The sequence below is a fragment of the Sceloporus undulatus genome, chromosome 2 (assembly GCF_019175285.1).
Source record: "Sceloporus undulatus isolate JIND9_A2432 ecotype Alabama chromosome 2, SceUnd_v1.1, whole genome shotgun sequence".
In the NCBI taxonomy this organism is placed as follows: domain Eukaryota; kingdom Metazoa; phylum Chordata; class Lepidosauria; order Squamata; family Phrynosomatidae; genus Sceloporus; species Sceloporus undulatus.
Window position 1 is genome coordinate 268,628,439 of NC_056523.1, and position 26,343 is coordinate 268,654,781.

Consider the following 26,343-nt stretch of genomic DNA (forward strand, 5'->3'; position numbering starts at 1 on the left):
GGTTCATGAATTTGATAATAAATTCACTTCAGCAGTTTATTTAACAACATAGTGTTGGGTAGACTCTGACTTGCTAGGCCAGGGTTCCACTGCAAACAAGAAATTAAAGCGAAATATAATTCTTGTAGAATTACAAAAAATAAAAATAGAATTCTTACATGCAGTGGCAGTAATTGAGCAACAAAAGGCTATGACATACATACAAACTCATCAATGAAGATCAATCGCTGTTTCCAAACTGCACATCTCACTTGTTCTTTGTATTTTATTGCAATCTTCTAGCCATTGTCCTGTTGAGTGGTGGAGTCTCCTTCTTTGGAGGTTTTTAAACAGAGGCTGGATGATTTGTTGGAGGTACTTTGATTGTGAATTCTTACATGGCAATGGATTGGACCTGATGGCTGTTGAGGTTTCTTCCAGATCTATGATTCTGTTCTGTTCTATGAACATAGTTTAGATTCTGTATTAGAACATAGTTTAGAATGTTTTAAACATATTTAACTGAACATAAAATCACTGTGGGCTTAGAACATTTTCTGTGTCTAAGCAAACTATTCAACGTGGTTCTACCTCATTTATGCCTTTTGATCACGTTATAACTGTATAAAGAAACTCTGGTTGATTATGCTTCTGCATCATTTGATTCTGTACCTGTTTTAATAGCCCCTTGGTCTTTGTGACACTGTTTGTTGAGATCATGAATTGTGCTCCATTCAACTGCTTCTGTGATTTCTGCTGGGAGTGGGTTACGCTAGAGCAGCGGTTCTCAACCTGTGGGTCACGACCCCTTTGGGGGTCGAACAACCCTTTCACAGGGATCTCCTAAGACCATAGGAAAACACATATTTCTGATGGTCTTAGGAACTGAGACACCGCTCCTCTATCTGTGGGGGGGGGGTCACCACAACATGAGGAACTGTATTAAAGAGTCGCAGCATTAGGAAGGTTGAGAACCACTGCACTAGAGCTTATTTAAGTTTATCCTAGCAAAGGGAACGGGTGCAACTAGCAAGTGACAGTTTGATTGCTTACCTTTTGTGCCCCAATGATATTTTTCATCTTCACAGTATTGAGTACCTTAGTACATGAAGTGGTAATAATGTTAATTGAAGTCAAAGGCTATCATGTAAATCACTTTCTCACAACCAAGGGTCACACAGTATACTTCCATGCCAGCATTCTCTGAAGATGCCAGCCACAGATGCCGGCAAAACATCAGGAATAAACTCTTCCAGAACACTGCCTCATAGCCAGAATTGCTGTGCTGAACAAAACCATTTGACTGTGTTTGTTGTTGTTGTTGTTTTAATTGTCTATACATACAAATCATACAGTTTTGTATCAAAAAAATGTCCCTTGACTTTTACAAGCTTTCTCTCCCACACTCCTGCAGCAAAATATGTTTCATATTTTGTTCTTTTACTGCATATAATAAAGAAAAATACATCTGTTGAGGAATTGATTAGGATGTTGAATTATTTGGCTAATTTAACTATGGGGGAAACTCCTTTTTCCTAATTCATATTTGCATTTCTGTTATTTATTCATACTGCAGTACTATGCTTTGTGTGCACCTTTAAAAGTATTTTATGTTTCAATCACTACAAATTCTGAATGTGATGAGGAGATCCTAGAATTTTTTTCTATGAGTGTTTTTTCAAGCATCTTTACTAAATAATAATAATAGAAATATAATTATTGAATAAATAATTATATTGAATCAATATTCAATTGATTCAGAATAGTAATAAAGACACATGTTCAGTGCTGTTGATAAAATATTTGTTTTGTGCCCCACATCCAAGAATAGCAGAGTGGTGCACAACAAAACCAGTCCCAACAGTTTAAAATTGGCTCATTAGCCAATGGAATATCATTCACTGAAGAGCCTTCGTGTTATAATTCTCAGTTTCTTAGCCCCTGCTTAGAGAAAGATTTAGATAATAACTTTTCTATACTTCATTTCTCTATGCTGTCTCTCCAGTATATAAATTCAGGATGTCACTGACAACTTGCCAAAGCTCAAGAACATAAATCAGTACCCCTTTCTCTTTACTCATGTGGGCACCAACAAAACTACAAAGAATATCTTGTCACCTTGGACTATGAAGCCCTGGGAAGGAAGGTGAAGGGTTTAGAAGTGAAGGTGGTATTTTTGCCAATCTACTTCAGTGAAAGATAGAGGACCATATGGAGACAGAAAGATATTGCAAGTGAATGAATGAATGGCCACACAGATGATCTAACTGGAGAGGTTTGACTTCTGGGACCATGATCTTCACATTTTAAATGAAAGATTACGGGCTACAGATGGGCTGTACCTCACAAGGACTGGGAAGAATGTCTTTGCCAAAAGCATGGTTAATCTGATCAAGAAGCCTTGAAACTAAATCTTTTTTTTGGGGGGGGGGGGGGGGGGGGTTGGATATGATAAGTTAAAACATATGTCCAAAGGCAAGCTCTAAACGCAGGGATGTGAATTCTAGAAGAGAAGCTGAGGGAGAGGATGGGAGTCACAGTTAAACTCGCAGTAAAATAAAAGATGTGACTAAAGAAGAGTTTAGATGTCTATACACGAAGGCACAGAGTATGGGAAACAAAATGAGCTTAGAAGGAAGGACAGAAGGAAGGACAGGCGGACCGTTAGGGCCAGCATGTTTCCAGATTTATGATGCCAAGAAAGACTGTCTGAAGCAGCTTTTAGGGGAATTTTTGTGATACTAGTTCTCACTTCTCCAAGTCCACCAGAAGGGTAATCAACCTGTCACCATTAAAGAGAAGGTATATTCACGTTGCATCCTAGAAAGAAATTTCAAACCTGTCTAAAGTTTGGGTTTTTATTATACATTACTTCATTTCTCCTTTTCTATGAATAGGAAAGGAATGAGGTGAACTCCACTATCCACTGGATCTGTTCTTGGAAATAAATATTGTGAATTTTTGATCAGTCATTCAGATAAATTTGAAGTTTGTAATTTCTCCTTGCATATTATTATTATTATTATTATTATTATTATTATTATATTTACTTAAATCCCACCCACAGTTCTTCCAATGTAGGACTCAAGGTGGTGAACAGCAAATTTAAACCTTGGAGGTCTTTAAGCAGAGGCTAGATGGCCATCTGCTGGGGATGCATTGATTTGGATTTCCTGCATGGCAGGGGGTTGGACTGGATGGCCCGTGTGGTCTCTTCCAACTCTATGATTCTATAATTCTATGATTCTAAAACAGTACAATTTAAAAACAGTGCAAAAGTATTAAAATGTATAAATATAAAATTTAAAAATCAATTAAACAATTTTAAAAGTTAAAACGATTATGCATTAAAATGTAAAATGGTGGCAAGACAAGAAGCAGAACTATTTGTGGGCACCTGAGAGTGTACTGAACTGTTGCTGGAGCAAAATTTCCCTTGCTTCTCTCCAGAGTGGTATCTCATTCCAGTAACAATCCAGTAAGATACTTTCTGGCACAAAGTGAATAAGTGCAAACATAGTTTTAGTTAGGTTTACAGATACTAAACTATTTTGGAAACAGAAAGTGAACTCCAAACTAGAAGTTTATCTTCTGTGAAAATTTCATTAGTCACTTAACTGCCATACTTGATCTTTATGAAGCTGACAATGCTATCTTTGCTTGCACTTAGCGTGCATGTTGTAAGCATTATTTTTGCTGACGTAAATTGATTTGATACATTAATTTCTGGAAACTCTGGCCACAATTTGCAATTCAGTTGCTTCTGGACTATACCGTATCTTTGCTTATACACAGGAAATGCTAAATAAAAGGATTATTTTACTCATTTTATAATACTTTGAGGAGACTGCAGTTCTCAGATCCTCAACAATTATTCCTTCCCTTTCTTTCCTACATTTTTTCTCAGAGCTAACATCTAGTAACAACTTTGCTCCATACCAAATGAGAACTATCTTAAGACAAAAATGAATCTCCAATACCATTTCCTGTCAGTTTTTAGCTTTTGTGTTCCTTCCAAAGTGTCTACTGAATTTGGTCTCAGCATATGTTATTCCCATGGTCAGGTATTGGTTTCAAGAAAAGTCATGTTAACATAGCTTAAGTATGGGAAGTTGCTCTGTACTGAACTAGGTATCAGTGAAATTTTTTGGAATAAAAGCCTTTACCTGGTTGCTAGAAAAACAATCACAAATAGCCACAAGGTAAATCAGAGAAAGTAGAAAGAAAAGCAAATCATTTTGACTAAGCGAATCATTCTTATATGTTCTTGTAGGTTCGAGAACTGCAAACTCGTTTACAAAGTGTCCAGGCAACTGGTCCATCGAGTCCAGGTCGTCTCACTCCTGCAAACCGTCCTATTAACCCAAGCACTGGAGAGCTGAGCACAAGCAGCAGCAGTAATGACATTCCCATTGCTAAGGTAAGCGCTTGTATATTGCTATGGTACCTCTTGTTATCTGGAAGAAGCAAGCAGCCTTTTCTGGGCAGAACTGCTGTACAGACTTGCAAATATTTGCCAGAGCACTAGGGGATTTTTCAAGGATTCTGACTGAGTCTGCAGAGTCGAGCTGCAGGGAGAGATAAAATGCTAAGGACTCTAAGCCTCTCTTAGTGAGAACACACATGCCAGTTTTTATTAATCAATTTAACACAGGATTTCTTAACACTGTGAATGTGTGAGAAGGGGAAGTATTTTGCATAGGTGTGCAGAAGCTGCACACAGTACTTGAACCACTAATGTTCATGGAAGGCTTTGCCACTCTTTCAGATTGCTGAGCGAGTAAAGCTCTCAAAGACAAGGTCAGAATCTTCAACGTCTGACCGTCCTGTCCTGGGATCAGAAATCAGCAGCATAGGGGTGAGTCTTAATTATAATCAGAAAAAAATGTATGCTTAGCAATATGTTCCTAATTGATAGTCATGATCAAGGTTGTTATAACTCACAGCAGCAAAAACTGTTTTCACCTTGAAGCAAATACGAATTCAGCCCATACTCAAGCCTTGATTTTGAATTACCCAGTTTAAGAAAATGTAAATATATTAAATTGAAACACTTTTGTTTTTGAAAAGTATGAAAATAGAATGCCTTCTCATCCTTCAGGGTAAGGGTACCCAGTTGGACATAACAGATTGTGGAACATTCAAAATCACTCATATAGTATCTGCCTATAGTCCATTTCTAGCTTCTTGTTATTGTTGTTTTGTACCTTCAAGTCATTTCCAACCTGTGCCAATGCTAAGGCAAAGCTATAATGGGTTTTCTTGGTAAGATTTGTTTAGAGAGAGTTTTCCCAGTGCCTTCCTCTGAAACTGAGAGAGTGTGACTTCCCAAGATCACCCAGTGGATTTCCAGGGCCAAGTGGAAATTTGAACTGTTCTCTAGAATCATTATCCAATGCTCAAACCACTACACTACACTGACTGCCCCTACAGATAGATGTTGTATTGTTAAAATCAGTGTGTGTGGGAGGGGTATAAGCATATCAGCCTGAAATTTTAAAATACAGTGGACCCTTGTTATACTCTGGGGTTTGGTTCCAAGATCCCCGTAGATAACAAAATCCATGGATGCTCAAGTCCCATTAAATATAATGATATAGCAAAATGCTGTCCCTTATAAAAAATGGAAAATCAAGATTTGGTATTTGAAATTTATACTTTTTTTTAACATTTTCAAACCATGGATGTTTGAATCCGTGTATAATAAATCCGTGTATAAGAAGGGCTGACTGTACATAATTAAGCCTATTAACTGGAACAGGAATGGACAAAATGTAACCACCAAAGCCTCCTCACATTGGCCCCTAACTGACAAATTAGTACAGGGCTCCCCCGGGTTACGAAAATAATTCGTTCCGCCGCCGCTTTCGTAACCCGAAAGGCTTCGTAAGCCGAAAAAGCCATAGGCGCTAATGGGGAAAAGCCGCGATTTGGTGTGAAATAGCGCCGAAAAGCACCAAATTTTTTTTCGTAACCCGAAAAAACATTCGTAACCCGGAACAGTTTTTTTAAATACATTTTTTTCGTAACCCGGAAATTTCGTAACGCGGCGCATTCGTATCCCGGGGTACCAGTGTATTCTGATCACTTACTGTTTCTAAAATATAAACAGGCCCCGGAATGTGAAATTACATTCAAATGGCAAATCACACCTCCAAATGCTTCTGGGGATGTGAGCCAGGAGAATGTGGCCTGCCATGATCCAGAGGAGGACAATTTTTGCTTCCCTGACCCTCAGAGGTTGGTCAGCAGAATCTCTGGCCTTACAAGTAGGTCCACTGACATCAGTAAGATAAAAAGCAAGAACTGAAGATTATAGGGGGATACAGATGGGCAGAAAGGGGCGGAGAGATGCCACCCCTTTCTTCCGTGGATCATTGCCGTGGCGACCGCACGTCACACCAACAATGTGAAACATGGCTCCTTTTTTGGCCGCAACAGAGGCACCATTAGCACCCTGGAGCAGTGCTGTGATGTATCTTGTGTGCCGCGCCATTTGGACGTGGCGCACAAGGCATGTCATCGGCGCGTGTGGTGTATGAACAGGTGTACACCCAAATGGTGCCTGAACAGCACGGTAGGGCTCAGGAGCGTGCTAACACACCGCTCTCCCAAGCTTTAAAATCGGCCCCAGGCCGGCGCTTTGTGCCAGTCGGTATTGGGACTAAGTTTTTTATATATACCCCTAGACAGATACTAGAGAATGCAGTCATCATAAAACTCTCATACCTGCATTATTGTTCCAGTTTTTATTAGAATAAGGGACAGCAGAAATCTATAGACTTTGTCTTTAGGTTTTGGAAGCATAGGCTCAGAAAATATCTCTTTTCAAAATTTTCAGTGGTGTTAGGAACCATCAGAGAAATAAGATATGATGGCAGGACTGATATCAAAATCCTCATTACTTTATAATTTGCAAGAGGCTGGGTTTTTTTTTCATTTTGGGTTTTTTATTAGAATGCTTTTTCATTTTGTTATGTTTTATATTTGTGTTTATAAATTTCCTTGGGATTGATTTTAATAGTAATGTAAAAGCTAGAACAAAAGCAAGATATTAAAATAAAAGAAATGGAAATCTCTTTGATTGTTAATACTGCTATGGTTCCTGTTGGTAATTTGTGTTCTGTTATAACTTCATGGTTTCCATGAGAAACTGGTATGTCTTTCTGCCTATTTTTGGAATCCTTGTGTAGTTTTTGTACCCATTCGTTCCTTATATGCAATTTGCAGCCCAATTTTAAGCATGACCAGGAGAGTAACTTGTGCCTCTGAAAGAGATTCACACTTGGATTCCAATTACATTTTTAAAATTTTTGTTACCTTCTGTTTTATGATCTTTAGCTCAGAGTCTGAAATAAAACACAAAGAACTTAATTGCTAGAAAAAGCCAGTGGAATATAAAGCCCATCCCTGCTTCACTGGAGTGGTAAAGAAGGTATTTCTTAGGCTGTCTCTCTACATTACCGTAGCATACACCCACTTTGTTCTGTGTTTTTACCATGTCGATTTTGTTATGTGGCAAATGTTTCCTGTTATATGGCTATTTAAATACTATATACCAGTGATGGCGAACCTTTTTAAGGTCGCGTGCCGGGGGCAGGGCTTCTACCCCAAGGATGGGGGCTGGGTGGCGGGGCGGGGCTCCCGCCCTCCAGGGGGCGGGGGCTCCCACCCCCTTTTCAGAGGGAGGGAGCCTCCTCCCCCGGCGTTTGCCGGCCCCTGAGGGTCCCTCCTGGGGCCGCAGAGCTGGCAAAAGGGCCCTCGCCCTTCCTTCGCTCGCTAGGAAAGGGTTCCGCAGAGCCCTTTCCCGCGAGCGAAGGCAAGCCGGAGGAGGAGGAGGCGGCTGGGCACGCGTCCCAGCCCCCCCTCCTCGGCCTTGGATCGCCGGAAAGGGCTCCACGGAACCTTTCCCAGTGAGCCAAGGCAAGCCGGGAGAGGAGGTGGCGGCTGGGCACGCGTCCCAGCCGCCTCTCCTCGGCCTTGGCTCGCCGGGAAAGGGCTCCGCGAGACCTTTCCCGGCAAGCCAAGGCAAGCCGGGAGGAGGAGGAGGCAGCTGGGCACGCGTCCCAGCCGCCTCCTCCTCGGCCTTGGCTCGCCAGGAAAGGACTCCACGGAGCCCTTTCCTGGTGAGCCAAGGCAAGCTGGGAGGGAAGAGGGCTGGGAGGAAGAGGCAGACGTGCACGCGCCTCTGTCTCCTCCTCCCAGGCGCCATTTTCGAAAATGGAAGGGAGGAAGTGGAACGGGCATGTACCCGTTCCGCCTTCTCCTTCACCCCCGTGCCTGCCAAAACCGCGCCGCGTGCCACATGTGGCACACGTGCCATGGATTCGCCATCACTGCTATATACAACCTCATTTATTTTATATGTATTATATAGAAGTAAATACTTTCCCTTGATACAAAACTTTTCTAGGGCAATTCTTTTACCTTCAGTTTACAAGGCTTGTACTTGTAGCATAGTTGCTTAACATCAAAAAAGAAATAGTTATCCTTTTCACTAAAAACACTACCAGAAATGGTTCAGCTGGAATGAGAGAAAAGAAGTCCACCAGGCCCCATGACATCTGAAGAGGTGAACGACTGGACTAAGGAAATGAGGCACTGCTCTGCTTACAGTGTTTTCCCCCTTATTTTCCAAGTCTGTACAAGTCCCTGTTCCCTCCCCAACTGGCAAATTATAATGTTTTTACTTGTACACATGCTTATTGCCGTTGATGAACAACCATTTGCAAAACTTAACATTCAGTGTCATCTTTCAGTTTTGTTTACAATCTGATAACTTCATAGAAAAGTTACTCTATTGGATTATAATAAACCAAAAAAACCCCACCTCTAAAGGTATTCTATTGTAGTAATTTGTACGATTTGTATTATCCCTTTGCAAAGTTTACTTCCCACAGTGATAGTAATTTGTGGGCCATCCTTTCACAGTAAACTTCCAATCACCTTGTTACAGGTATCCAGCAGTGTGGCAGAACATCTTGCACACTCTCTTCAAGATTGTTCCAACATCCAAGAAATTTTCCAGACACTTTACTCACATGGTTCTGCTATCTCTGAAAGTAAAATTCGAGAATTTGAAGTGGAAACTGAACGATTAAACAGGTACAATGAGAAGTTTTATATGCACAGTTTTGTTTTGCTTCACATGGATTTATTCCACAATTAGGAAAGACAGATTGGAGTCTCTGTAGCCAAACAATCACAACCTCCCATATGTACCTTTAGTATTTTGTGAATTTTTAACTACGGCGCGTTACAAACGGCCATTTAGTACACGCTCTGCGTGTACTAGGGTTATAAAGGGGCGTGCTAGGGTTAGGAAGGGTCTTACCTTCCTAACTGGCCCTGTCCCTACTATGCGCAGAGCATGTAGTAAATGTTTCGGACGCACAGCGTCCGGACGTGGCGCGGCGGAAGTGACGCCGCAAGTGCGCGCCTCGCACCTTGCGGCGCCACTTCCAGGTGCCAAGAAGAAGCACTATTTCAGCGCTTCTTTTTAGCTGCGCCAGGAAGCCTCGCAGTCTGGCCGCTGGGGCTTCTTGGCACAGCTAATGACGGTGGCAGCAGACCGCCCGCTTTTGGGCGGTCTGTAACGTGCCTACATGTTTTTAATTTGTTGTAAACCATTTTGAGTCCCAAACTAGGGGAAAGGTCAGACAGAAGAAATAACAACAGCACCCTTGTACCTTAAGATGGTTAACAATTGTCTTTTTCCTCAGTCATGATTTTGGAGGACAACTGTGTAAGAGGGTCTTCTCCACAGTGACTCTCCCATTTTTAGAATGTTTTCTCTCATGAGGCTTGTCTGCTGCCTATGTTGATACATTTGTGGTCTTTAGGGCATTTTATCCTTCCAGGCCTTTAAAGGTCTTCGCCTTTTAATGTTGGTAGAATAGGAATCCTCTATGGCACTGTAGGTTGTATGTACTTAACTGTGCAGCAGACATGCTAAGAAATCCTGTTAGTGAATTCCAACAAGTTGCAAGCAAGACTGTCCCAATGCAGATCAGAACTCCCTAGTCAATTTTCTGGGTCCCATTGTGCATTTAATTTGTTGTCTGCATTTTTATCTAATTCTATCTTGTATTATTATCTATTGGATACGGGTATTGCAGAAGTGCCCAGTTCTAATTCCCAAAGATATAAGTCCACTTATGAAAGCGTGAGTCTCCAACAGGATTCTTACCTAGTACAGTGCGCCCACATCATACATGGGCACATTATATGCTGCTTTCAGCTAAGGTTGCCATATCCATCCTCTACCAAACCTGGATGGGGTGGACGCCCCACCCCTTCCCAGCCTCACAAATAATCAGAGCGGCTTCTGGGGGTGGGACTTCTGGTTGCAATGGCCACTGGGGCTTGTAGGAACCAGTAGGAGCCCACTGTGACTACAAACCCCAGCGGCCTTTGCGACCAGAAGTCCCGCACCCAGAAGCCTCTCTTCTGGGGGCGGGACTTCTGGTCGGAAAGGCCGGGAAGGGGCTGGGTGTCCTGCAACTACAGGCCCTAATGGCCTCTGCGGCTGGAAGTCCCGCCCCTTCCTCCAGTCAGAAGCCTCTCTAATTGGTTGCAAGGTCGGGAAGGGGAGGGACATCCGGCCATGCTTCCTAGGGCCGGGGAGGAGGACCAAAGATGGAGGAGGATAGTGGGCTGGAGGACAAGGGTGGCAGGCTGGAGGATGATTGTCGCACCTAGAATCGGGACATGGCAACCCTACTTTCAGCATATGCTGAAAGCAGCAATGGAAAAAGCGGTGCCATGCACCAGAAGAAACTTCTATTGGGGCTCAAGCATACACAGAATTGCTTTTGCACGGGGGGGATCCCCCGCATAAAAGAAGGGACCACTTTATAATAATAATAATAATTTGTTTTATTTATATACCGCTATTCCAAAGATCATAGCGGTGAACAACAAGTAAGCTAATTAGCAAGTAAGCTAATTTGCCCCCAACAGTCTGGCTACTCATTTTAGCGACCTCAGAAGGATGCAAGCCTGAGTCGAGCTTGGGCCCTTTTGCTGGTCTTGAACTCGCAACCTTGTAGTTTTGAGTGAATGGCTGCAGTACAGGCATTTAACCACTGCGCCACCAGGGCTCAATTCAATCAATATATTTTGTATATTTATTTATTTGCTGTGCCTATAAATATATGCATTAATTTACATCCCACTTTTCCCCTAACATGGGACTGAAGTCAGTTTCATTATGAATTAAAATAAAGTCACCTAAAAAACCTAGTGATAAAAGGTTTAGATACAGTAATGTAAAACTACCATAGTACAAGTTCAGTGAAATCATTTTAAAATGTGACAGTATAAAAGTACAGCACAGATGCCCCTTTAACAAAACATACTGCATAGCCATTTTGTCACCAAATGACGGTTCAAATAAATTGACCTGCCAAACAAAAAGAGAAGGGAAAGGAAAGGAAGGGTGCCAGCCTAGTTTCTTGTAGGAGATTAATCAAGATATTACTCAAGAGTTTGTTGTATAGAATAATTGATATAATTTTAGGTATTTATGCTACTTTTTACTTGTAGCTTTGATATCTTTTATTCTCTCTCTCTCTCTCTCTCTCTCTTTGTATATGTGTGTATGCGCATAAAACATTAAAACAAAACAGAGTATACCAGTCTGCTTATGTTTTTATTGTATTGGTATGTATATACCAATTCAGTAAAAACATAAGCAGTCAGGAATACTATGTACTATGTTTTAATGTTTTGCATACATTTAAACATTGTCTTGGTGATTCCCGCTCAGCCATGAAACCCACTGGGTGACCTTCATGCTCTCAGCCTCAGGGGAAGGCTATTGCAAACCTCCTCTGAACAAATCTTGCCAAGAAAACCCCATGATAGGTTCATCTTAGGGTTGTTATAAGTTGGAAATTACATGAAGGCAGGCAACACTCACACACACATGTACTGTATATACTCAGCCAGCATGGTGTAGTAGTTTCAGCGTTGGACTAGGACTGTGGAGATCAGGGTTTGAATATCTGCTTAGCCATAGAAACTCACTGGCTGAGCTTGCATAAGTAACCCTCTCTCAGTCTCAGAGGAAGTTTAAGACAAAGCCGCTCTGAACAAATCTTGCCAAAAAAAAAAACCTTTGATAAGTTCACCTTAAATGCAGTCGGAAATGACCTGAAGGCACACAATGTGTATACTGTTCTTTATTCATAATAGCTATATACTGCCTTTCATAATACAGTTAAATATTTTTATATTTATGGTAATATAGGGCCTATACAGACAGGCCAAAATAAAGCTGCTTCAAGCCACTTTGGAGGTATGCTGTTTAAATGACACATGCATCTTATAAGGCCAGAAGCTGCACCAAATCTGCACTCCAGTCCTTAGGACTGGAGTGTGGCTTTGACACGGCTTCTGGCCTCTTAGGACGCAAACATCATTTAAACAACATACCTCCAAAGAGACCCGAAGTAGCTTTATTTTAGCTTGTCTGTATGGGCTCATAAAATATTTATATACCACGCTTTGTTACCAGATTCCAGAGCAATGTACAACATTCATGAAACAACTAAATGAAAATATAAATACAAAAATCTACAATAAAAACCATGATGCATCCAACTTTGTAAATATAAGAAATAAATACCTGATCCATGGCCATGCTCACATACAAAAGCCAACATTTTGTGTCAAATTATTTTATTGTATTGTATTTTTTTATTTAACAACAGTTCAGGAATGGTCTTCCCAATGAGAATTGTTTGCCAGGACAGTCAGGAGCCTGGAGTTACTGCATAAATCTTTTGAGTAATCAGTTGCATGTATTTCTTGTTCACAGAAACATTTTGCATATTTATATAGGCACAGCAGTGACTCATATGGAAAAATTCTATATCTAAAAAACACATGAGATAAAAACATACTGCTTTTACTTTCAGCTGACTAACTTGTTATTCCTGTTGTTTTGATTGGGGTAAATTATGCTTATGCCAGCTGCATATAAATGTGGAAAAATATGTTGATGAAAAAGAGTGCATAATCTGAATTAATAGCTTTCTTTCAACAAGATAATTTAGTCATCAGCATTAGGCCATAAAGTGATTGGTTAGGATTAGCATATTATTCTGCAGATCCTAGCAACAGCTGGTGTTGTCTTCTGAGGAACCTGAAATACAGTTTCTGACATTGGTTTGTACAGCAGTAATGTAATACCTTTGTTATCAGGAGCTAGGTAGATGCTGTGGTAATGTTAGTGCAGGACCACCAGGTATAATCCTGGATGCCACAGCCATGTGGTAATCCAAGAAGTACCCAGGCAATACAAGAGGCATTGTTGGAAAGACTCAGTGCCCTAAGAAGCAGAGCTCTGCACTGTTGACTGAGGCTGCTACAGAGTGTCTTTTTAACAGAAATAATTTCCTTCAGTCTGTCCAAAGTGGCAAAGGCCTTATCCAATCAGACTGCACCTTGTATGGGAGAAGGTGGTCTCCCTACCTCCTTGCCATTCCTATGCCTTCATTGGTCCTATGTCCTAAAAGTTAGCAGCTGATTAGCTCAAATTATTGTTTGTTTCTATTGCTGTTGTTAACTGCCTTCGACTCAACCCTGAATCTTGGTGACCCAGTGGATGACACATCTCAAAGTCCTCATCCTTCACTGCTTTGCCTAGGCTCTTCAGTCTCAGGTCTGTGGCCTCCCTAATTGAGTCTAGCCATCTGGTGTGTGGTCTTCCTCTCTTTCTACTAACTTCTACCTTCCCTAGCATTGGCCCGTTCCACACGGGCAAAAAGTACGTGCTCGGCACGTACTAGAGTTAGAAAGGGGTGTCCTTTCTGGAGGCCCCTAACCCTAGTACGCGCCGAGCACTTACAAAATGGTGGCGCCCATTCTACATGGGCGCCACCATCTTGACGTAGTGGACGCTTAGCGGACGCACGTCTCGACGCCTTTATGACACCGCAAGTGCGCCATTGGCACTTTGCGGCGTCATAATGGCGCCGCAAAAAGAAGCCGCTTTTTGCGGCTTCTTTTTGCTGTGCAAAGCAGTCACACGGTTTGGCCGCTGAGGCTGCTCCGCGCAGTAAATGAAGGCACTTTACAGACCGCCCTTTTGGGCAGTCTGGAAAGCGCCATAATTTTCTTTTCTAATGAGTCATGCCTTCTCTGCTAGACTCTATATTCGCTAGACTGAGGGAAATGGTTTTAGTTAAAATGGAACTCAACTGCAACTTGGAATTGGCCAGGAGAGCAGTTTGTTTCTCAGCGTCTGTTGGTGAATAGCTTCTTTACTTAGTCAAAGCGGTTTAGGTGGCTACTGCCAGTCTGTGTTAAATTGAAAACAAAAAGTGGAGTTGTGGCGGAAAGCAAAATAGGCAGGAACTAGGAACTTAGAGGAGGAGCCCCCCCCCAACCCAAAATAAACAGGAGACAGCTATCTGGGGCCTTGTTCCCACTATGGTTTAAACCGGATCGTGTTTCCAAATGATCCAGTTTAAACCATATGGTTCCCACTTAATTCGAATCACTGAAGTGATTTGGAAAGGGAGGCCATGGTTTTTACCCATTTAACCAGTGTCAAAAAGACGCTGGTAAAATGAGCTGGGTTTTGTTGTTGTTTTTTAAATAAATCGATTCAGCCCAAGTGGGAAACAGGCGGATTCAAATCTGCCCTGGTTCCCACTGGCAGCGGCTTTCCCGGCCATACATGCGTCCTCCGTGTCCTCCCGGTCTGCCTCTCTCCTTCTGCCTCGGCCTCCCCTCCGCCCCAGGTATGGCCAGGAGGATGGAGGAAGGCATAGCGGGGAAGCCACGGCTGTAGCTTCCTGCACTGATTCTTGAAACTGGCGCAAACATAGTGGGAACCACTGTGTTTGCTGAACCGGTTTCAGGAATTGGTGCAGGAATTGAATCAAGAGGAAAGTGGGAATGAGGCCTGGAAATACCTCCTCAAGGCCCTTCTCAAACCTAGCAACACTTCATGGTGCTGCTGATACCTTTGTATCAACACACAGTCACTATATTAGTAGTTAAGACAAAATAAAGTACCAAAATACAGAGATGTAATGTTTCCTCTCCCACCTGACCTTATTTTTTGCCACCACCAATACATGAGCATACATTAGATAATACTGTAATAGTTTGAGATCTGACAGAATTTTGTGATGATTTTATAGTCCTGAATAGAAATTCTCAGAAGGCAGCCTGGCCATGTGATTTACCTTGGTTTTGAAATATAGAATCTAGAATATTCTGGAGCAGAATCACTGGCTGTGTTAGATGATACCGTAAGTCATGTAGATATCAAAATACTTCTTTACTCCAGTTACATTTAACCTACTTTTTGGTTACAACAAGTTATAACCTGCCCCCCCCCCAACTTATTTTGAACAAACTGGATAGCTTGTTCTTAGTGATCAAACCAGTATGTCATAGTGGTCATCATAAATTCAAATCTACATTCATCCATGATACTCACTGCATAATCTTGGGTCAATCCCTCTCTCTCAGCCTAACTTATTCACAAAGTCATTATGAAGATAAATCTGAGGGCAAGGAAACTATGTATATCACCTTGTATGTAGTGGGGGGAAAGTAGAGCCTAAACAAACAACTAAAATGAATAAATAAAACCATTTTTTTATTATTATCAAAACTGAGTTGTGATCCTGAAACTCTGCACCCCACTATCATCTGTTTTGCCTCTTTAAAAGCTGGTTTTGAAAATTCTCCAGTTTTGAAAGTCAGGGCACTTTCAAAAACAGTTTGCAATGCAGCATGAGGAAGCTCTTTGGGGTGTTTGTGGAAAAGCTAATAGCGATAAGGTCTAAAATCACATATGTAAAAGTATATTTGGGAGTGGGACCTCAATCTCCATCCTGAAGAATTTCACTCAAAAGTCTGGAAGTTGTTCTAAACCACATACTTGATATCACTTTAACTGCAAAGACTCCATCCTGAGGAATCCTGGAGTTGGTAAATTGGTGAGGTCTCTTTGCTAGAGAACTCTAGTCCATTTTTCTGCACTATAACAGATAATTTTGAATGCCTCACCAAGCTACAAATCCACAAATTTGTAAGATGGAGCCATGGTAGCTAAAGTACCATCAACCTGCTGTAACTGTAGTGTAATTTCACTCTAGGTTAGATGAGTAACCTGGGTTTTCATATGATTAATTCCTTGGCCCAATTGAAAAGTTCAGCTAAGTAAGAGAAACAGCAAGAAAAGAACAAAAGAATGAGCTGAGCTGTAATAAGAAAATCACATTTCCCATGAAGACTGGGAGTACCAGAATCCATTTGAGAGGTAGATAAAACTACAGTAAGCATTTTATGAAACCTTGAAGCTGTCTTTCTTTTCCACAGCCGCATTGAGCACTTAAAATCACAGAATGATTTATTGACAATAACTCTGGAAGAGTGCAAGAGCAATGCTGAAAGGATGAGTATGTTGGTTGGAAAATATGAATCCAATGCCACAGCCCTCAGGCTTGCATTGCAATACAGGTATGTCAGTGGATAATGCAAGATACAAAATAAACCAGGTTGCGTATTTTCATATATTGTTGTTGGTGGTGTTTGTAAGAGAGTGCAGCTATTAGAGTTGCACAGAACATAATATTGTATTGTTTGTATTTTGCTTCCCTTGCCTTGTATCAATACTGTTTAGTACTCTGTACCCAGCCAATAGGTTTATCGAGTAGGAAGACAAGATTTCCATTTCATGCTCTTTGACTGAAGACTATAGAAGCACTTTGGAGAAAATGAAGAAAGACTAAGTTGTGTTGGTATGATTAGTCCTAGGGAAGTCCATATATACAGGTCTTTACTTCCTTCAGTTAGTGACCTGCACATTTAATGCCCTGACAGGGCATACTCTGCATTAGAGTGATCACAAAATTTTGATAGAATTGTAATGTTTATTGAAACAAAAATATAATGGCAGATTAACACACATTTCTAGTTGTATAAAATGTAACTGTAGACTGGAGAAGCAATGATGTTAGCTGTAGTTCAGAAAGAAAGGTGATATAAAATACAGCAATAGATTGCATACCTATTAGTGTACTGTTTATTCAAATCATCCTTAATTGAAAAGGTTTTATAATGTGATTTCTTTTTTATAGTCAGTGCCACCCAGTCCATTTTACACAAACAACTATTAATTAAAGAAGTATGGGGTTGACAAAGCTTGGACAAATTACTTGTTTGGATGACAGCTCACAGTAGGCTGAGGGATTCTGCAAGTTGTCATCCAAAGATCTAACTTTTAAAATTTCCAGAACTGAATATTCTCACCATTCCTAGACTGCAGGAAGATATCAATTCCCCATGCAACAAATAGGGAGGAAATGATATAGTCCCCTACATCACTTCCCTCTTACTTTATTGTTACTGATGTTGAGACTCTCTTACCTGCCCTAAGAATATGTATATTGACTGGATTTTTTTCTCCTCCAGTGAACAGTGCATTGAAGCCTACGAGCTCCTACTAGCATTGGCAGAAAGTGAACAGTCTCTCATTCTTGGGCAATTCAGAGCTGCAGGTGTTGGGTCGGTTGGTAAGAAGTCAATGAGTCACTTTCTTTCTAAATCCATTCTGTATTTCACTTGCCATCTATTACCATCAAAAGATATATTGCAACAGTGAATCATCTCATGATAACTAAGGCAACCCTCCTTGTCTGGCAACCGATCAAATATGTTTTCTTTCATCCTCAGCAGCCAAGTAAAACTCTGACAAATGGATTTTGAACTAGAACTGAATAAAACTGAATTCCAACAGCCACAGGCTGGAGCTCAGGAAATGTGTTTGAGTAATAACTATATATTGGATGTGATGATGTAAGCTCTTGGCTACCTGCAAACCAACAAAAAGGCTTATGAAAGGGCCTGAGTCAAGCAGGCTACAGTTCTTGAAGAAATTAGTACTGTTTAATTTTCTCCCCCTGTTTGCCCTTCAAAGGTAAAGATGCATAATGGAAAAGTCAGCTGTGTGATTTTTAGTGGTGTTTGTGAAAATATAGGTTGACATTTGTCTACAAAATTAAAAAACTATGAGGCTTACAGAGTCAAACACTTTCCCACAACTTTTCAGCATCATGGGGCATCCATTGTTATTAGGGAGAGGGCTATTTTTTTTTCTGGTCTTCCAACCCAGCTGTTAAAAAAAAAGCTCTGTGAAGCTCTTTCTTCATGTTCTAGGAGTGTATCACACCCTAATGGTGTCTCATCTTTTTTCGTTTCCCATCCCCAGTTTCATCCTTATCTCTCCCACCCTTCAAGCACTTTGGACTGTTCCTCCCCCTTGTCTCAACATTTATTAAGTGGATTAGATTTCCATCAGGTTTTGGTATCCTCATTTAAATTTTCGTGAATTATCATCTTATTAAAGGGCATTTGCCTATGTAAAGTTTGAGGTGCATGCCTAAAAGAGCTTTTTTAAGAGAACATCTGAAAATAGAAAGTGTAATTGGGACAAAATGGTATATGCAAACACAGATATGCTCATTGGCAAAATATGATGGACTGTAGCTTCTGTATGATAAATGTAGTGCCAAATGTGCTGTACGAGAGTTATATAACTTCCAAGTTGGCCAAAAAGATTTTCAGTAGACCACTATGAAAAAGAGGTGATGTCTACCATTAGTAGGCAGTAGGAGAAGAGGAAGATTGCATTAAAGATAGATTTACTCACTAAGGAAGCCACAGCCCAGAGTTTGCAAGACCTGGCTATTAACAACAGACCCTTATGTAGGTGTCTCATTCATAAGGGTAACTTAACTTGAAACCACCTTGACAGCACATAGCAATAAATCTTTCTAGGAACTGAAGACAGTCTTTTCAACTCCAACAGTTTTCCTCGTACAAAATAAATTCTTAAATACGTATTTATTAAGTTGTTTGGACCTAACTGCTTTGCTTATCCTAGGAGAGCCATGAAAAATTAAGGGAGCCATAAACCAATAAAATCTGAGAGCCTCTGATTTAACCATAACCTAAAACCTACTGTATTTTTATTCTGTGAATTCTTGCGTTTATAAGTGTCGGTATTTAGTCTTGTTTTAGTACTAATACTTTTGGGGACCACATTGCTAATTAGGAAGATGAGCCAGTTTCTGGATACATTCCTATATAAATTACACCAGGAAGATAACTTTGGGTTTGAGAAAGGGAAATTGTGATTTCACATGAAAGTGCACCTGTCCGTTTTATGGTGAGCCTTTTTCGCTCACTCAAGTGACAATATGTTTATAATGTCCTACGTAGAGGGAATGTGAAATCTCTTATAAACATAGATTTTTCTAGTTTTTGCCGTTATATGAAAAGTAATTTTTTTAAAAAAATCTAATTTATACTAATAGTTTTGCAAAAATGTTTACCAAAATATAATGTGAAAGCTTTTAAAGATTAAATGACCATTAATCTCCAGTGTTATAAGATGATTCTCAGTCTCTTGTTTAAACAAACTAGAATCGGTACTTTTTGTGGAGTTCTGTTTGAGTCTCTCTTTTTTTGCATTTATTTTTATTCATTTAATTTCCATATTTTCCATATTTACACAGTGTGTACTACATATCCATCATCGATACATTGTGATATTTACACATTATTCAAGACATTCCATATTTCCAACCATCCACACATAGATATTCACATATACACATATTTCCTAGCATATCCAGTGTTATTCCCTTGTTATATTATATATTATTTATCCTTATATCTTCAATAAATGAAATTTAAGAAGCATATACCTAATTTTCACTTAGGAGCTTAATTCAATAATTCTTCTTTTATATCACATGTTTTTATCCAGTACCTTTTCACCAAGTCCCATTCTGTTTCTCTTTTTGCTTTCGATTCATTGTTGATTAATGCTGACAGTATATCCATATCTTTAAATTCTGTAACTTTTTGTAGCCAATCTTCTACTTTGGGTAAATTATCCAATTTCCAATTTTTTGCAAGTAATATTGTAGCAGCTGTAATAAGATAAAGTATAATTCTCCAATGTCTTTTTTCTAATATTTCTCCCATGTAAGCTGTCATATTCAGCAAGTACAGCTCTGGGGTTATGGGATATTTTATTCCCAGTATTTCTTGTATTTTGTTATGTATGTTACACCAACATTTATTGACTCTTTGGCAGGACCACCACCACATGTGAAAATATGAACCTTTCTCTTTGTGGCACTTCCAACATCTGTTATCTTTTAGTTTGTACTGTTTAGCAATTTTTAATGGTGTATAATACCATCTGTTTGCAGTTTTAATATAGTTTTCAATTAGGTCTTGTGAAGCAGTAAATTGATTAGATTTTTTCCATGCACTTTCCCAATTACCTAAAGTGATATCATGTCCTATTTCTTGTGCCCATTTAATCATATATAATAATAATAATTTGTTTTATTTATATACCACTATTCCAAAGATCATAGCGGTGAACAGCAAGTAAGCTAATTACCAAGTAAGCTAATTTGCCCCCAACAGTCTGGGTACTCATTTTAGCGACCTCGGAAGGATGCAAGCCTGAGTCGAGCTTGGGCCCTTTTGCTGGTCTTGAACTCGCAACCTTGTGGTTTTGAGTGAATGGCTGCAGTACAGGCATTTAACCACTGCACCACCAGGGCAATATATGTGGTAACTGTCTCTTGCTCCAATTCCCTTCTTAAGAATAATTTGTATAGTCTAGAAATTTTGCCTTTGTCCTTCCCCTAGATTATTTTATCTAGTTCATTTGGCTCTTTTTCGAATCCTTCCTTATTCAAATCTTTTTTGTATCTTTGTCTGATTTGTAGGTACTCGAACCAGCTAATATTTTTTCCACTATCTTCTAATTCCTCTCTTGATTTTAATTCTAAGTCGTCTTCTTTATCTTTTTTTAATAAATCTTTGTATCTAGTCCAACATTCCTTTCTTTCCCGCCTCTCAATAGAGAAGGCTTCTTCTGTCAAAATCCAAGATGATATTCCTCTGTAAAACTTTTTTCTGATTATACTCCAAGTCACTGTTTGAGTCTTTGGTGCATTGACCCAAGTTTGGCTTTAGAGGACAACACATTTAGTTATGAAATTTAAAACTGTGTGTTTGGTATTTTTAAATGCCAAACTAGGGTAGATTAAATTATCATTAGAAATTTATTTTTTAAAAAAAATCAGATACAGGAATACCAACATATCAGAATAGTTACATCAGAATAGTCATCAGCCTAAAAATACCAGCAAGAGTGTTATCAGTGGTGTACTGGAAAGGCAGAACTGAAGAAGAAGGTCTTCACAAGTCTTCTAAAATGGATCGATTTCATGGAGGAAAAGTTCTAGCAAGTACCAGATGGAAATACAGATCTTGCTTTGTGCAGACTGTACTGATACATATTTGTGGGAAAACAGATGTTACACCTTTCATTTTAGCAGTATACAGATACAGTTAACATGAAAATATATGGCAGGTATTTTTTTATTTTATATCCAGGTTACACAAGGGAGGTGTAGTTCACATATAATGCAGTTGATAAAATATGATGATATTTTAGTATATTTATTTCTCACATGCCAAAATAAAAACTGTCAGTATTTTTTACCAGAAACCCTGTATTACAGGAGGCCACAGCATAGCTGTAAAACATCACCTCATTGTGAAATTCATAGTTTTTTATTTTTAAAACATTCAGCACTAATTCCTCACAAGAACAGTGTTCAGCTGCACACAAAATATAAAGAATCACATGTAGTAAAAAAAAAATGAAAATCAAGCAATTCTAAACAGCAGATCATAAGAATTATTTCAGCTACTGAAATAATGTGTGTGGATGCATTAGATTATTTTGCATATAGCGGGAATCTAACCTTCCCCTGTTTGAAGTCCTGTGTGATGAGTCCACAGTAAGAAATGTACATAATCCATAACTATGCTCACCTTTTAGGTGTACACATAGAATTCCATGTACGTGCAGTGGATGCTTGTTTATTGCTTCAGATCTTCCATTGCAGTTTCCTGAGCTTTTAGAGTAGTTTGTGATATGGTTCAAAGGACAGTTTTCTGAAAGGGACAGGGAAGGGTAAGAAACCTGGGTTCTGCAGATCATAGCTTGTTTAGTCTCTTTATAATCATAATGTATTTTAGCAGACTACTAAGTAGGTGCTAATGTCTTCATGGTAGCACAGATGTCAGCATAAAAGCCCATCTATTCATATTAATGCTTACTGTACTCTCCAGGACTATATAACTCTGATTGTTTGCTTGTTAACTAAACAGGGGACCAGCCAGGTGATGAAAACATCACCCAGATGCTGAAAAGAGCCCACGACTGTAGGAAGACAGCTGAAAATGCAGCCAAAGCCCTGCTAATGAAATTGGATGGTAGCTGTGGAGGAGCCTATGCTGTCACTGGCTGCAGTGTACAGCCCTGGGAGAGCCTATCATCCAACAGTCACACCAGGTAACTCTGGCTCATTGAGTTTGTTAACCCACAAGCCTTTGCTTTCAGAATAAAATAGACTGTTGTTTTCCATTTATTTATCTAGCTATCCATCTTCAAATCAACCTGCCGGGGTATATTGGTGTTAGTTATAAATGACTTCAATGCCTTGGTGTCTGAATTCTGTTCAGATATTCAGCAAGCTTGTTGCAAAGAATATTATACAGATTTGTTGTGTTTGTCTGATTCTAATCTATTTCATAAAGAGCAAGCCAATATTTTTTGTTCTACTTCAACAATTTCTTTGCCTTCTCTTTGTTTCTCAGTTCCTTCTTCTTCCAGATTTAAAGCATACACTATTTGTTCTAGTATAGAAACACAACAAGGATTTCCAGTGTTTCACAATTTTGAAGTTCTTCTCTAAAGTTATATGTTAATTACAGAAACATGGTAGAGGGAAAGACTTTTTTTTCTAAAAAAGCAATATTTTTCAATCACTCTCTATGCTTTTTAGAAGGAAAAGCACCACCATATCCACCTACAGTAGATAGGTAGAAGAGGACTTGGAGGCAAGAGTAGAATTAGACATTTCAGATGTTGTATTTGCCCTTAAAGCTACTGATTCACAAAAACTTGTACATTTTCCCAAATATATATACGGTGTGTGTGCACACGCACACACACTTGTCACTATTAATTTAGTGTCTTCAGATGTGAGTAGTGTAACTACTATCTTGTTTAAAACTTGAATGTATAAAAATTATGTGCTTGTTTAAATCTATGCATTAAAATATATTTCTATTGCAGTCTGGTAAGCCTGTATAAATAACAGAGGTTAGTAAAGACTGTGGTTATATATTTTATTTAAATGCCACTTATTTTTGTTTGATCTCAAAGTAGTGTCTGTATGGTTCCCCAATAGTCTCCTATCCAGGCACTGATAAGTCCCAGACCTGCTTAGTTTTAGCAAGGTTATGGCATCATATGCTCCTGAGTCATGCACTAGGGCGGCGGCAGGAATAGTGCTTACCCTGGAGCATTAGGGCAGTTCATTAGCCCACGATCCCTCCAAACTCTCAGACCACTCTTTTTTTGAGGTAGAAAGATGAATCCTCTTGGAGTGTCATTTCATCTTTTCAATAGGTTGCAGCTCCCAACTGCGTTGTTTAACATTTTTAAGAGGAATATCTAAACACTCCCCCCCCCATTACATTTTGAAAATCTGTATGTCGGCCCTACTGTGTCCTGGGGGTAGAAGATTGACCCCCCCCCCAGAGTTGTCATGATTGCCCAAACCTGCCTTAGAGCCTAAGGATAAACACTCAGTTACTGAAAATAATTCCCCACTAAAGAATACAACTGTTCAAAGAAGCCATTTAGACCCCTTGAATCTGTCAGACAAACAATAGTCTACAATAGAGAAACTCAAAATTGTGGGTCTTTGTAAACTTTATGAAAGGAAAGGCAGTGTGGTAGGGGGACAGGAAGAGAAAGAGAGAGAGCTTTTCTCCTTGGCAAAGACTTTTCATGTCAAAGTGAATAATTTCCTCTGCAGTTTGAAGTCCCTCAAAATGGGAATTTGTAATGGAAGTGTTGACCCAGACTTAACTCTAGCATCAGAAATGAGTTGCTGAATGTCAAATTGCAGAACACATTACTGGGAACAAATGTAGAGCCAGTCACTAGTGACAGGGGGGTTAAAGATGGTAAAAGGGAGCAACTGCAACAAAACGGGTTGTGGCGGGGGAGGGAGAAGCAGTGTAGAATCTGCTGTTACAACTGAAGTGAATAAAAATAACAGCTAGTATATTTCTATTTGCTCTGCTGGCAGCATTCCAGTGACACTGCCAAATCTTTTGTGAAAATAGAAATAGATTTGTGATATATTAAGAAATCGTAATTGTTTTAATGGAGAAAGCTTAGCCATGAACCTAGAAGGCACACAATTGACAGCATTTGTGTGAGAGAGATGTTGAGAGAGAGAGAGAGAGAGTTTATAAGGACAGAAGTGAAGGATTGCTGCCATGTAATTATGAGCTGTGCTTTGCCATGTGGAAAGGCACTTTGAAGACTAAATGTTTTATTCTACATAAACGTTCATCAACTAAGAGTTCACTCTGTCAAATGCTTCAAGTGGAGTTTCATTCATAAAACTCTATGATACAAAACTTCTGTTCATCTTTAAGGTGGCCCATGATGCTTGGTTGGATGGGTTGGGTCATTTTGTTGCAACAGATTATTCTGTAGGAGGAGTAGAGTCTTCTAGCACACCTATGGACTTTGTGAATCTGATATGCAGCACACCTGCAGCACATTTCCTGCTTCAGAGAGTTGTTTGCACTTTGAGCCTGTTCCTTGTTTTGGCACCTTAGCCATTGAAAGGCAGAAAAGTATTCATTAACCCAAGGCTTTTCTGGCCTAAATCTGGATGTTGCTCCACAACTGTAGACCTGTACCAAGAAAGACTTTTCTGGTTGTTGACTCATAAGGTGAGAGGTGGAAATTTTGCCACCCAAGGGTTGCATGCAGCCCTTTTGGAGGTGGGGTCCAGTGTGGTCTTTGGGAGCCCCACTAATCACCCAAAGATTGCTTCTTTGACATAGGTATTCAACATTGACAGAGACTCATTCAGCCCTGCTGTTTGTTCCCTGATACTGAAATCTAAATCTTGACAGAGTGGTTTACAGAGTGTTTAGCAAGGGCATGCCGCTACCTTGTGGAATATAGAACTGATCTTATAACCCTAATTGATATAGTTAATGGATTAGTTAATTGCATATTAAAATGTGAGACATAGGCAAGTGTTTAATGCAAGGTAGGTTTATGCAGCCCCTCCATACCAACCATACATGCCAACCACACAGCGAGTTAAACAGAGGAACACGTTTGTAGTCACATTGTTAGTAATAAAATAAACAAAGGCATGAGATTAAAAGCTCTGTATGGTGATCTGTTCTGAGAAGACAGAAATGCCAGGGCCCTGTGATGCAGAGCTACTCTTGTATGCAGGAGATGACAGTTGGCTAATTCACATGCTCCTAGTATCTTGTTAAGTTTGACATGCATTACCTTTTCTTGCATAGCTTTTAGCAAACAGTTAGTACAGATAAGATGTCTCAGCTGTTCTTGTGTAGCATGTCTGCTCTCTGTACTGCAGAGATGATACATCAGTATATGGAGTCTGAATCTGGTTCCTGCCCCTGTGGCATCTGCTGTGATTAAATCCTGGCAGAAGGATTCTTAATCCTTTCCCTCCTTTGTGCTACAGAGATAATGATGATATTATTATTATTATTACTAGCAGCAGCAGCAGCATTATCATTGTCCTGTCATTCTCCCAATATTGGGACTCAAGGCGGCTTACAATTTAAAATCACAGTACATCTAAAACCATACAAAATTAATGGGGAAAAAATCAAAACAATAGGACTGTAAGACGAAGAGGACTAAGAATGCACTGATTCTGGAGTTGTATGCACCATGTAGGAATCTAACAGGATATGTTTTAAGTTCAAGTCATCTCTCTAGAATTATCAAGTCTGCATTGTCAGATAGCTCTGGGTATTTTAGCTGCATATTCTTGTCAGTTATTTTTGGTCATAGTCAGGATGCTGTGTGGTTTGTAATAAATTATGGACCTTACTCATAGAAATCCTATATGTGATCATATATCTAGTGGTATATTTTCAAGAGTGTCAGTCTCTTTTCATCCAATTAACTCTTCAGGTTTTTGTACAGATTCGATATTAACCAACAATGTGAGTATCACCTGTAAATTCCATACATATTAAAATTAGCCTTGCCTGTATAGTGTGGTTGACTTTACAAAATAAGCAATGGATACAATGAAATGGACTAATTGCATAAGAGTTGGAGTCATATATTGTAGGTGGCTACCAGATGAAGTGTTTTTAGTATTATTGATGGTTTGTTCTCCACCATAAGCTGACTTCAGGATTCCT

At 39.7% G+C, this 26,343-nt stretch overlaps 1 protein-coding gene across 2 annotated transcripts in view; it reads left to right on the plus strand.

The window, feature by feature from the left end:
• Positions 1-26,343, plus strand: part of MCC (MCC regulator of WNT signaling pathway) — a 322,683-nt gene that overhangs the window by 261,910 nt on the left and 34,430 nt on the right. For both annotated transcript variants that reach the window (XM_042448793.1, XM_042448794.1), the window contains 6 exons: positions 4,253-4,399; positions 4,748-4,837; positions 8,936-9,084; positions 16,327-16,467; positions 17,422-17,522; positions 22,219-22,402. In XM_042448793.1, the coding sequence (XP_042304727.1) occupies positions 4,253-4,399; positions 4,748-4,837; positions 8,936-9,084; positions 16,327-16,467; positions 17,422-17,522; positions 22,219-22,402 (812 nt within the window). The remainder of the gene's footprint in view (positions 1-4,252; positions 4,400-4,747; positions 4,838-8,935; positions 9,085-16,326; positions 16,468-17,421; positions 17,523-22,218; positions 22,403-26,343) is intronic.